This window comes from Brienomyrus brachyistius, chromosome 13, assembly GCF_023856365.1.
Source record: "Brienomyrus brachyistius isolate T26 chromosome 13, BBRACH_0.4, whole genome shotgun sequence".
In the NCBI taxonomy this organism is placed as follows: domain Eukaryota; kingdom Metazoa; phylum Chordata; class Actinopteri; order Osteoglossiformes; family Mormyridae; genus Brienomyrus; species Brienomyrus brachyistius.
Window position 1 is genome coordinate 6,872,432 of NC_064545.1, and position 13,365 is coordinate 6,885,796.

Consider the following 13,365-nt stretch of genomic DNA (forward strand, 5'->3'; position numbering starts at 1 on the left):
CATGCTTATCTTTCTGACACCTTGGGAGTTTATTACTCTGCTGGAAATCATAGGAAATCCCAGGTTTCCATGGTTTGCCGCAGATAGCACACGTGTAGCGTGTAGCGCGTAGCGTGTAGCGTGCGTACCCATGCAAGGTTCTGTGCTCCCCCCCGGTGCTTCCTCCTCTTTAACACGTGTCTGTAAGCTATTTCCAGGTGTATTTCTCTTGCTGTTGTGTGGTGAGACAGATGGTTTCCACTTCTCGTGGTTTTACAGTGATGTCTAATATTGAGTGGGTGTCTGTGGGTAGAATGGAAAAGAAGGTTTCTCCTCAAAGCATGTTATGTTCCTAAAGAAAAAAAAAAGAGGCAAAGGAAAAATACAGGGGGGGGGGAGTGAATGGTCTGTCCTCGGGTGCACGTCCCACTTTTATAGCTCTTGGAGTCGGAGCCAACAATTTACACTGGACTTATTGTTAATTCTACACTTGTGTGGGGGAGAAGCCAGATAGTGTCTGATGCAACTTCCTATAGCAAATACTGCCACCTAGTGGTCAACACTATATTCTTCAGCAGGTCTTATTCCACATGCAAGTTCTTATCCAGGTTTTCACGGCTACCATCCGGGATCTTTCAGGATATTAAAGCTGGAGATGTGCTGCACAAAAAGAACATGTGGGAGACCATAGGAGACACCTCCTCTGGCGGAAAACCCGGGCCTGGGGCCAAAGTAAGTGATGTCGCCACCATTGGGGCTAAACCGAGTTGTGAAGCCAGTCGGAGGAGCCGACAGCTGACACTGTGATTAATTCCACCACGTGAATCAAGGCATGTGACTGATCACCTGCCCAGACTCGGCAGAGATGAAGGCCGTTTCACATTACTGTGGCGCAGGTGGGGGGGCACAAGGGGGGGGGGGGGGAATCAGAGCTCCTCCATACCCTATTCATTACTACAGGAGAATAATAACCCATAGAACCTGGCCGTCAGCTGTCACCTACACCCCCGAATGAGAATATGAAATTACACAAATGATCCTGAAAGTCGCACTGGAGAGTGTTCACACACGTTAATGATTTGGTGAAATGCAAGTTGTAAATGCAGTTGTTCGTGTGGTAATTGTTTTCTTGTATTTTAGACAACGCCTTCCGGAAAACGATACAAATTTATTGTGACAGGCCACGGAAAATATGAGAAGGTTCCTGTAAACGATATCGAGAACGATTACGCAAATGGAAATTCAGGTAAGATGTCAAACACTAGAAATTTCCAGAAAATTGCCACATATATGTTCGGTGTTATTTTCCAGATTTTCCTTACAAACAATAAATAATAAAAGGCTTTGGGGTTTTAATTCAATATCTGCCGAGTATTAAGAACTGTGATGCTCAGCGTAATGTATTACTGACATGGTTAGTTATTTTCTCTAGTTACCTAGTCCCTTCACTTTGCCTATAATTAACCAGGCCCCTGGGCAAAGGCTGCTAGTTAGCGTTTCCTCTCCCTACCTTTCTGTTGAGTGCAGCAGAGGGTATTATGTGTGGAAACCCACCTATAACTAACGACGATTAGACAATTTGTACCAGTTTGGAAAGTTAACACTTTTGCTTCACGCAGGCAGTGTTCCTACATTGCAGGAATGTTTTTTTCTGCTATATTTTACAAGGTTTTAAGGTGGTTGACAAAATGTTTCTTTAACAATAGTAGAAAATCTTGATTATAATTTAGAGGGCCAAGCGTTCATTATAAATTGCATGCAGCTTGATAGGAATGAACATGTTTGCCATGAACAGATTGGGCGACGGATACAGCAGATAACTGAGGTAACCTAATGCCCAGCTCCAGCAGGGGGCTATTCCCTTTGCCTCAGCTGTCTCTGAGGCAGCAGCCCCCTGCCATCGATCAGCCGCCCACTCCGAGATGCCTTCCCTATACGCTTTGCCTTTGTCAGGGAGACACAGGCAGACATTTCAGGTGCAGAAAATAAAAATCCAGACCAAGATTTCGTTTCACCCAACCACTTGAACATAATGAGTCACAGTCACAGAGAACTCAGCTGGTTGGTTGAAGCAAAATCTTGGACTGGGTTTTAGCTTTCTGGACCTGAAATGTCTGTCTCTGCACACGGGAGTCTCTGTCGTATGGGAGTCCTAGTGTCACCACAGCGTGTTCAGTGTGCACGGTCGCAGGCAGAGTCTCTGTCATATGGGAGTCCTAGTGTCACCACAGCGTGTTCAGTGTGCACGGTCGCAGGCAGAGTCTCTGTCATATGGGAGTCCTAGTGTCACCACAGCGTGTTCAGTGTGCACGGTCGCAGGCAGAGTCTCTGTCATATGGGAGTCCTAGTGTCACCACAGCGTGTTCAGTGTGCACGGTCGCTGTCACTTCTCTGTCTGCTCCCACGGCTTCACGCGCATGACACTCTGCCAGGTGGCAAAACTCCTCCGCGGTTATGAGAATGTCGCTGAAGTAGTGAGTGGGCTGGGACGTAAAATGACTTCAAATTACTGGTTACTAAATTAAGCTGAGCTCCGGGGCTCAGTGAATGTCCAGCTCGAAACGCAGTGTAACCGCATCCTCTCACTTTCTCAGTGCAAAGACTACAGCACATCAGGAAGGTCAAAAGGCACCATCACTCTTCGTTAAAAGCTCCAAGGAATCACACATCCATCCATCCATCCATCCATCTTCTAGCTGTTTATCCTGGTCAGGGTGACAGGGAATTAACGACACAGCTGTTAATTCATTACTTTTAGAAATTCTCAGGGACCATAGCTAGTCAGTTAATAACTTTACATTTATAAATAACTTATTTATAACCTTTACAAATAAGCATAAGGTTAGTAAATGTGCTGAAACTAAATTATACTTCTGGGGAAGTTTCTGTATTTCGGGGCTACAAATGAATTACATTTATTTCATTGTGCTTTTTTAAAATTGCTTTTGGAATGTCAGTGAATATTAACAAAGAGCGCTTGCAAGATATGATCCTGCAGATATTTCATTTATCATACAGTAGTTTGTGGTACTTTATATTCCGTTTGATAATGTGGTTTCTACACCTTTTTGTATGTGTGTTTCATGCTGATGTTTTGATTTGAAGTAGTCCAAATTAATTTGTTGGGCTTTCATTGCAGGCAGGGGCAGGACCCGGGAGGGGCTTGGGGGGGGCTGTAGTTACTTCTATGGCAGCCCATGCACCCCCTTAGCACACCCAAGAAATTTCTAGGGTTTATTTCGAATTTTTTATCCGAAATGTTTGAATACTATAATTTAATATGTGCTTAACACTGAATGTCACTTTAATGGTCACGGAGAAGGTGGTGTGTGTGTGTGTGTGTGTGTGTGTGTGTGTGCACGTTTGTGTATGTCTGTTGGGGGCGTTGCTGTAGAAACTAAACTGTGGTGACCGGCACATTAAGGGGAATCCTCAAATTTCAGAGCTGAAGCCTCATAGCAAAAATACTATCTGGAAAGCCCACCCCCCCCCCACCATATGAACATGGTGCATTTCGTTGTTCACCATTAGGCCGAGCCTCTTGTAGAAAGGAGGCCTGTTGAAGACATTGTGAACCGGACATTGTAGTACTGCTTTATTTTATATTGTGATGTCCTGAAAACAAAGACTCATACAGGAACTTACAATGACATTGTCTTCGTGCACATAGATCCATTCTTCCATTCTTTCCATCGCCTGGCCTCCATGTCCGTCTGCCTTCTCTCTAGTCCTTCCCCACGCAATGAGTTTTCAACTCTGCATCAAAGCTAATCCCTCTGAACACCACATTTCTTCATGCCCAACCTGCGTTCTGTTTCTGTACTTATCATAGCTGCCCACATTCAGACACAATTACTCTGAAGCAGCTTAAATTAAAAAAATTTATACGTCTGGTTAATATACATGTAAGCAATTTGCTCATAGTCCCCCCCCCCCCCCCCCCCCAGCAGTACCTACTATTACAGCTGTGGCTCAGAACTCTGAGGTTGTTTCCTATTTAAGGAGCACCATATTATTGGAAAATGTATAGAGCAGGAAAAAACACAAATACTGAATTTGACTGAACGCCCGTCACAAAAAGAAGCATTTAATTTACTATGACTGTTTTTGAGACAAAATTTAAAAAAAAAGTCTGATTTATGCATAAACTAATTTCAGGAAAACGTTTGTTCCTGTTTTTTTTTTGGTTTTACCAAAATGTCAATATTTGTTGGTTTAATAAAAACCATACCGACTATTTGGCATGAAAAATTCTTGAGTTTATCAGAAGACATTGGAAAAATCCTTTCATGCACCACAAACTCATATTCTGTCATATCAGAAGTTATGGCTGGTCAGTTTTCATCTACTTGAAAGTATTCATAGTGCACAGAAAACCAATAGTTCAACAGAAATTATATAATTTAATGGCTGTTGATCTAGCCTCTTAATTTCTCCATTTTATTTAACTCATCCACTGAAACACTCTCACGTCAGAGAGCGTCTCCAGAACATTATGACATTTTGATATGTAACAGCATGTGTTTTCTTAGTGTGAAACACAGCCGTGCTGAAAATGCTGGAGCAGCTCAACCCGGCGAGGATTTGCAGTCTGACGCACCCAACAGTTGCATGACCACGCCAGTTATCTAGACGTGCACCATGAAATGCAGCCGTGGAAAAAGTTGAGACCATTATTTTTAAACAAATCTGCATTTTTAAATCTTGGTTTAATCATAGTTCTGCTGGCAGCAGGTTGCTTCTAGGTTAAAAAAATTATATATATAAGATAAATATATAAGGGGAGAAATCACAAATTGTGACGATTTACAATATGCAATTATAGCAATGATGATATTATCATTGGTTATTTATCAGTTTATATGTATCATTTTTATTTATTTAACAAAGATTGACCAGGAGAAGGGAGAAGGCTAACATGCATAAGCAGCAGCCACCCCCCCCCCCACCATCGATCAGGCCTCTGTGTTTTTCGAAGCATTGAATCCTTTCGCGGTCCTGTTAAAATCTTTCGGCTCCTCATCTTGATTCTTGCGACCTATCAGCCCCAACTCAAACACTGTCAATATTTTTGTGGTGGGCCGTGAAGCAGCTTCCTTCAATTTTCTAGCGTTGAATTGCGGGCTGTAGAGGAGCAACGGTAAGCGATACGCAAATGACGGAATCTCCTGTGTGTTCCTCACGGTTTTTTCTTCTTCACTCTTGTTGGCATCTATCTGCTGCAAGATATTTTCTTTGGTGGAGAACATCTGGAAGAGGACAGCATCCCACATCTTCATGGCCCTGGGGGAATCTTTGCTCTTTGTCTCACCCTGACTGTCAGATTCTGCATCAGGCTCAGTGGGCTTTTTCTGTCCATCTGTCTTCTCCTGCTGCTCAACATCTTTCTTGGATTCAGACTCTGCTTCCGGAAACTTTGGTTCTTCAGGCTCAACGATCATGTGTTTCTTGAGCCTGGACCAGCCGCTGACCTTGGATTTTAAGCCCTTTGTTTTCAGCATTGTTTTTAGTAAAACTTCTCCCTCTGGTAGTGATTTGTCACCAGTTCCACTCTTCCCTTTAGATGACAGCATGACTAAAGTCATATCCTCTTTAAGATCTTTTATTTCTGAGGCTGTAACCTCACTGTTAGCTGAGTCGGTTTGCATTGCTTCATCACCGATTTGATCAGGAGGCCTAATTTCGCTTAGAGCTGGGGCAATAATTTGGGGAGAAGAGGTAGGCAAATTGATCACAATGGCCTCCGTTTTGTCAGCAGGTGTTTTGGGTATGAGTGCCCCCTCTGATTGTGGTGTTTGTTTTACGCTATTAAGCACAGCCACAACTTGGTCGGTCAGTACTTTGGCACTACTTATGTCCTTGACAGGACTTTTTACCCTCGTTAGTGGGTGTGGCAGGGTGCTTTTCTCACTTGCATGAAACACAGAAGGACTAACTCCTAGTGATTTTTTTGTAGATGCATTTAATGCTTTTAGTTTTGATGATGGTGCTTCTACTAAAGTACAGTCAGGAATCTCCTGTGTTTCAGAAATACCTGTTGCTATTTTTGGAGCCTCATATGTTGGTGTTTTTGCTCTTTGGGTCTCCATAGGGATTGTTGCTATTGATGGTTCTATAGTTGATGTTACAACCTTTTGAGTATCTCGAGTAGGTGTTTTAACTCTCTTTACTCCAGATGTGTGAACTTTAGATTTTTCTTCATCAGATAACTTTGTTAGAATTTCTTCTGCCTCAACTGTTATTCTCACTTCACTGGAAGTGGTTTTTGGTCTTGGGACTGAATTTTCAGTTTCAGTTACTGATACTTCACTGTCCGCTGATATTTCTGGTTCTTTAGAAGCTGCCTGAGGTTTTGTGACTTCAGGCAAGGTAGGTGCTACTGTAGATATGTTCGGGTCATATGTTGGGGTCTTGGGTCTCTGATACCCAAAATGAGGTGTTGCAGGCTTAGATGTTTTGTATGTGGGAGTTTTCGGTCTTTGGTGTCCAGTTGGAAGAGATGTGGGCTTAGGAGCTTCATATGTAGGAGTTCTTGGTCTTTGGTACCCAGTGGAAGGAGCTGTGTACTTAGAAGTTTCAGTTTCAGCAGGAGTGTCATCTTTTGCTGGTGTTTTTGCAGATTCAGATGAAAGACATTGTTTTAGAGTTTCAGGCTCAGCTGGAGTTTCAACAGAGTTTGGAACTTTGAGTGTCTGTGGGTCCTTTCTGACTGTGGAGTTGTGAGCATCTCCTGATGTGGTTGTAACAGGGGAAGTTGCAAATAAAAGTGGATTGACCCTTGGTTTTTCAAAAACAGGTGTTTTTGCTCGAGGGGTTTGGTATGAAGGTGTTTTGGGTCGTCTTGCAACAGAAATCTCACGTGTTGGTGTTGGACCTTTGTTCTCTTCAGCTATGGATGCAACAATTTTCTTGATTTCAGATGTAGGGGTTGCACCTCTCTTTATACCAGATATTGGTGTGTTACCCCTGCTCACTTCAGATATGGGTGTGGTAACTCTCCTGATTTCAGATGTAGGTGTCGTACCTCTCTTCACTTCAGATGTTGCTGCAATACCTCTGCTCACTTCAGATATGGGTGTGGTAACTCTCCTGATTTCAGATGTAGGTGTCGTACCTCTCTTCACTTCAGATGTTGCTGCAATACCTCTGCTCACTTCAGATATGGGTGTGGTAACTCTCCTTATTTCAGATGTAGGTGTCGTACCTCTCTTCACTTCAGATGTTGCTGTAATACCTCTGCTCACTTCAGATATGGGTGTGGTAACTCTCCTTATTTCAGATGTAGGTGTCGTACCTCTCTTCACTTCAGATGTTGCTGCAATACCTCTGCTCACTTCAGATATGGGTGTGGTAACTCTCCTGATTTCAGATGTAGGTGTCGTACCTCTCTTCACTTCAGATGTTGCTGTAATACCTCTGCTCACTTCAGATATGGGTGTGGTAACTCTCCTGATTTCAGATGTAGGTGTTACTGCTCTCTTTACCTCAAATGTAGGCGTTGCCACTCTCTTTACCTCAAATGTAGGTGTTTTACTCCTGGGTGTTGTTGTTCCATAATGAAATGGCTTCAGCCCTGAACTGTCATAGAAAGGTGACTTCGACCTCTCATGAAATGGAGATTTAGCTGTATACATTGTTATCTGGGGAACATCAAACATGGGTTTTTTGGATTTGGGAGCCTCGGTGATGATTATCTGTAGACTGTGCTTTCCATGAATTGTCCTTACCTGGCTTGAAACATGGGATGCTGAGGGTACTGTAGCTGGGCCTGATGTCGTAATTAGTAATGATGGCACGACTGCCTGCCCAGGACGCTGAGCTGCAGCTGGAGTTTGCGGTGTTGATGATTGTGCTGGGGTGTATGTATGCAGTGAGGCCACTAGCTGGGGACTGGTGCAGACTGGAGCTGTGTAGGTCTGCGTGGAAATCCTAGCTGTTTTTCCATAATTTCGGTGGACTGGGTAAGGGGACGCAGTGTGCTGATAGAGGGGCCTGATGAAGAACCTGGGCTGCACAGTACTTGCATAGATGGGGGTCTCTGGTGTCCTGGGTGGAGTTGAGGGGTCACTTTTCTCAAGGTCAGGGCTGGCCTCGCTCACAGGAGAGAGGCTGGAGCGATAGGGCGCGGGCGCCTGTGTGGCAGGCGGAGCTGCCTTCTTCTTGGCCGTTCTCTTGAGTAACTTCTGGAGCCGGATATTGTCCTTTGCTGGCTTTGGGAGCAGGGGCGGTGGGAACTGCTGGGAGAGCAGGCCTGGTTGAGGAGCACTTCCATAACTGGCAGCCATCAGAATATATTCCCCCTGAAGCATCAGAAGAAAGGGAGCATAATTCTTAGATTATTTTTATTGAAAAATGTGAACTTCGTTTAACGCATGACATTTCTCATTCTTTTACTGCTATTTACTTACTTACTCTTTTATGTTAATACTTAAATCCACATCAATGAGTCACAAAAATTACAAGTGAGAGACCCATGTTTACATCAGAACTTATAAAATGATTTCAAAACAGTTTGTTTGTCAAAAAGAGATTTGTTAAAAATTAACAACATTAATGTTGAAACCTTCTAAGCAGAGGTGGACAGTTCAGGTCCAGAAAGTAAAAATCCAGACCAAGATTTTGTTTCAACCAACCTGTTGAGTATAAGGAGTCAGAGTCACAGAGTAGTTGTGGTCGAAACAAAATCTTGGTCTGGATTTTTACTTTCTGTACTTAATCAATCCTCTTCTGCTAATAAGAATGAATACTGCAATAATATACCATTACCTGACATTCCCCAGTAAAACCTACCTAGAATCGGGTACCCTATGTCCTTTTCTCGCTAATCTACGCTACATTCTAGGCATATATTTGCAGTCAGTTATGTGCTGCCAGGAATTCAAAGAGCAACTCATAAAAGAACGCTTTGTATTTTTGCATAATCGAATGAACATTTGATTCTGTATTCTGCATGTTTAAAACATCAGCCTGTTTCATATGACGCAGTGACTGACAGCATGTGGTTTGGTGTTACAGGTGTGCTCTGCCAGGGGGAGTTCTGAAGCGGGGACAAGTGTGCAGTTCTGACCAGACGACGACTTAACTTATGTTGTTTACTGATTTGGACTCTGTACCGCTGATGCTGTTAGCGGGCATCGTTCGACCACCTCTGGAAGATTCCAGCGGCAGTAACGTTTCGTGTTTCTGTGCTCTGTGTTTCTGCTGAAGCTTGCGTTAAAAATGAAACCTTTCATTCCCACAGAATCAGATCTCCATTACATTGTTTTCAATTGGAATATATGTTTAGTGAACACGTTTAGGAGGTTTTGTGTATATATACGTATGAATGTATAATTACTGTGCAAATCAATCCGCTGGTATTTTTTTTTTTTGGAAATTTATATGTGTCGGGCCAAATGGATTTATACAGGAATGACTTATGGTGCCTCCTTTCAATTTACGTTTGATTTTTGCAAACTGAAATAATCAGTGAACATCAGATGGACGTTAACTTTGAAGCAGGGAGTATATCTAGTGACAAAAGTGTTGGCTGGAGTTTCATATTGTTTCATTTATATACTTGGTCAACATATCACTGACATACAGATGTCAGCCGGACCCCATCACTGCCTGCATTTGGCACAGGAAAAGCCTCGTGAAAGAGCCTGTAACTCAGCCACTTGCTTTTGCCATGCTTATGAACCAGTACTATTTATACACTGTAATGGATATGCTACCCAGTACAACATTCACCCCTTACAGCTCCTGAATGCTGATCCCATTGCTGCTGGAGTATTCTAGGAGTGCTTATTCAGTGGTTATACTGGGGCTGTGCAGGGGGCAGCTTCCTCTGGGCTGCAGCGGTCCACACCGAGCAAGCGGTCACATGCATAGGAGCGTAATCTCTGTTTTCAGTGTGCGGGGTTAATGGATGTGTGTGCCGAACAGAGACCCACTCTGGCCTCGCAGACTGCAGCCAGAGTAATTAAGTATGTATTAAGTGACGCCTCATTTTCCCAGAGACCATAGGTATCAGCTGTAGATCCCATTTAGCGTTTATATCATGATGCCACTTCTGCTCAAAGCTCCACACTGGATTTTACCGTAATCTAAAACATTTGTAAGCCGTTTATATACTGAATGTTATGTTGAATTTATACATATAGTTGAATTTCATTTTGCAATGCTTTGGGAATGGCTCCATATTTGTCCAGAGATGTACTGACTCTTTACTGAATATCAGTCTTGCTCTGTTTGTATTCTGTTACTTTTTTTCATACTGTCATTTATTGTGTGTTCATTTTGGTAGACCGACTTGATAAAGTCCATTCACATCTGTTTCTTTCTTGATAATAACTTCCTCTGATGGTCACCAACTTTTATCATAATTACTACACATCTTTTGACACCAGCTGTTCAATTTGTACTCTCCTGTTCCCAAAATAAAACATCTTAGATACACCAAACTCGCATTTGAATTCCATTCTTGTTCCATCGGCTATCTGCCTGGTGCAGTCAGTATTCAAAAAACCTCTGCTTAAGGCTTCTTTATTAATGCTTTGGCACCTTTCCTCTGAAGCCGGCATTTTTCCATCAGCTGCTATTATGATCTGCCCAAGAGCAAACTTTAGCACCAGGGTGGAAAACGAGGAGGGTGATTAAGTTTTACACCCCTAGGCACGCTGTGGCTGTCTTGGAGCAGATGACTGGATGTTCCTTCGCCTACTTTTGGCCACAGTGGACAAAACAAGCCAATCAGCTGCTTGACAGAGAGCAGCAAGGCCATAACATTGGCCCCTTGTCCCCTTGTAAAGCTCCCAGCCCTTAAATGCATTGTCCTATTGTGATATGTATTTTGTCACATTTATTATATTTTTTCTGCTGACAAGGTCTCACTACAGACATATTTTTGGGTGATAAAATACAATAAGTATCATAATAGAGCATCCAGGTGACATTGCATGGAGCCTTTTAATTGAACATTTGAAAGAGTTGAAAATAAAACCAGTCAAGTATATATTTGTGGTGATAGTAACAATTAATCAGTTCAAGACAGATAAATAAATGAAATTTATTTGTATATAATATCCTTCAAATTAATTACCCATTGCATTTAAAGTGTAACAAAATAATGATTAGCAAAAGCTATAGAGCGCCAAGTGTTGCTTTAATTTCAGAATTTATACATTCGTATTTTAGAATGAATTTTTTACATATGAGTGTCTGGTATTTACTTAGCTGCGACTTCCTGACAGTCCGCAATAATAAATATTCTCATGCACAGCATAGCCTAGGTAGCTGCAAAGGATACATGCCCTATTTGATGGCAGAACCACAGGCCTTTGAGGTATAATTACTGTATAATTACATCAATTCCACTGCAACCTCTGAATCACTGCAGCATTTCACTAGGAAGAAAAGTCACTGTCTGGCAGCTCACTGTGCCACGTCAGTGTTAAGGATGAAAGTGGTCCCATGTCCAAATTAACAATGAAAAAAATATCTATGAAGTCCAGCCATTTTGTAAACAATCACTGTCCATTGATGCTGACGGCTATGCAAGAATACAAATAAATAATCTTGAATATCACAATTTTACCCCATAGGCTCAAAATGTAAAATGACGAGCTGGTATTGACACCCAAAGCTAAGTGCTCTCTCTCTCAAGCGCATCCAGGAAACGTCTGACCTCCTGTCCCCCTTCATTCATCCGGCATCCCGCTAATTGCCACCTTTCCTCCACCCTCTCGAGTGGAGGCCCAGCCGGAAGGCAGCCAGCAGCAGCCGACACCAGACCCACCGCCTGAAACGTGAGCCCCCTCCTTTTAAGGCGCTGGTGGGTTAAACATTTGGGACGCCAGGGACGCGATTTCAAAAGAGGAGAGGGTAATCATAGACAGCCAGCGCCAACACTCTGCACAATGGCTTCGGACGCATCGCCATTAGACAAAAACAATTACTCCGGTTGCAGACCCGTAGGGCTCGTGCAACAGTCCAATAGGATTAGCAGAGCTGAATAAAATAATAATAATAATAATAATAATAATTAATAAATAAGTGGTTTCAAGTAACTTACCAGGAGGTGTTTATTGCAGACGACAAACTCACACTGGACTAAAAACCTTTCAAATTGGGGAAAAAAACAGAAAAACTATCTGCAAGTGTAATTCTGAGGGGGATAAAGCAAGTAAAAACCTTAAAATGTTTTGCAGGGTGTTTTTTTAACAATTAAGATGATTACTGTCTAATGTCAAACTTTCAAAGTTCAGATAATCAATCCAGCCGTGTTACATTTTGACTTCAATGTTGGTTCAGTTTGACCTGTCAGTCTTTTGCACCCTGAATGGTCAAACGTTTTAGCCCCGGTGGGGGGGTTAAAGCCCACATCAGGGACCGCCGGAACACTGTCAACGCGTCGCTGCAAGCCGGCGAGAGCGGAAAATGCGGATTCGAGTGCCGTTTACCTGTGTGAGTGCCGGTTGGGGGGCTACTGGCTGCCGCCTGCAAGTCCCAGCCTGGAGTGTCAGAAGGGGAGACTCATCTTGTCCCCAGCTGTGCCCTTCCTCACATGGACGGCTTGCCCTCCATGCCACTCTAAAAATAAAACAGGAACCCCCACACTCTGGACATGTTCCGCTAGGGGACCGTCTACTAGGTATGAGGCGAACAGAGCACCTTAGATGCCCCCCCCCCCCCTACCGTTGTCATGCAGCTTTCAAGGTATTGATTTATACATCTATATAGCGCCCCCTGCAGGTAGCTATGTGGCTGTTTCTTATTTACAGTTTACTAGATCTAGACTGAAACGGAGCCCTGTCCATCTCTGCAGACCATTAAAGTGGGTGTGTCTGCTGTTACTGATCTAGTAACGTTGTTGTACATTGTACTGGGATTTAATAAGCTACAAAAGCAACCCATATTAAACAGTTGCACACCTTACACACATTCAAGTCAAAATTACGTGTACTTGACTTAATCAGCTCATAGTGATAAAGTCATTCATCCTCACGTCCTGATCAGGTTTTCTTCCTACGTTGGAGGAGTAGCTATTCTGTTTATGTCATAAATGCGCTGTCGTTATAGTTGTGCTGTAGTTTGAAAACAGCACATTTGCATCTTTTTCTGACCGGACTTTGCGACGACAATCTTCCCAAGGAGATTTACTAGGAGTATACTAGGAGTATACTAGGAGTATAATCCGGCATGTTCCTCTTCACCTGTCCATTACATGTCGCCATGACTCACAGGTCATTAACTCATTTTGCTTGCCTAGTTCGATGACAAATATAGCACAAGAAACCTTGGCAACTCCTCTCCAAAGTAGAGCCTCCCTGCCCTGCATCATCGGTCTATCTCCTTATTCAGGGCCGGGGCCAAGACGTCGCTGACCCCTTGACTCTGACGCGC

General features: G+C 43.1%; 2 protein-coding genes across 8 annotated transcripts in view; one reads left to right on the forward strand and one right to left on the reverse strand.

The window, feature by feature from the left end:
- The window catches only part of lsp1a (lymphocyte specific protein 1 a), a 34,903-nt gene extending 24,479 nt beyond the window's left edge, over nt 1–10,424 (forward strand). For both annotated transcript variants that reach the window (XM_048972197.1, XM_048972198.1), the window contains 3 exons: nt 619–711; nt 1,120–1,225; nt 8,995–10,424. In XM_048972197.1, the coding sequence (XP_048828154.1) occupies nt 619–711; nt 1,120–1,225; nt 8,995–9,020 (225 nt within the window). In that variant the 3' untranslated portion in view covers nt 9,021–10,424. The remainder of the gene's footprint in view (nt 1–618; nt 712–1,119; nt 1,226–8,994) is intronic.
- On the reverse strand, nt 4,826–12,537 carry prr33 (proline rich 33). Of its 6 annotated transcripts, none has more exons than XM_048972194.1 (4): nt 12,423–12,537; nt 12,035–12,080; nt 7,175–8,279; nt 4,826–6,994 (listed from the first exon to the last, which is right to left on the reverse strand). In XM_048972194.1, the coding sequence occupies exons 3-4, from the start codon at nt 8,262–8,264 to the stop codon at nt 4,935–4,937; spliced, it is 3,150 nt and encodes a 1,049-aa protein (XP_048828151.1). In that variant the 5' UTR covers nt 8,265–8,279; nt 12,035–12,080; nt 12,423–12,537; the 3' UTR covers nt 4,826–4,934. The 6 variants fall into 6 exon arrangements, with proteins under 6 accessions (XP_048828151.1, XP_048828153.1, XP_048828152.1 ...); XM_048972196.1 differs by having other exon boundaries at nt 4,826–7,123; nt 7,394–8,279; nt 12,423–12,536; XM_048972195.1 differs by having other exon boundaries at nt 4,826–7,123; nt 7,304–8,279; nt 12,423–12,536.
- Nucleotides 12,538–13,365: the final 828 nt, after the last annotated feature.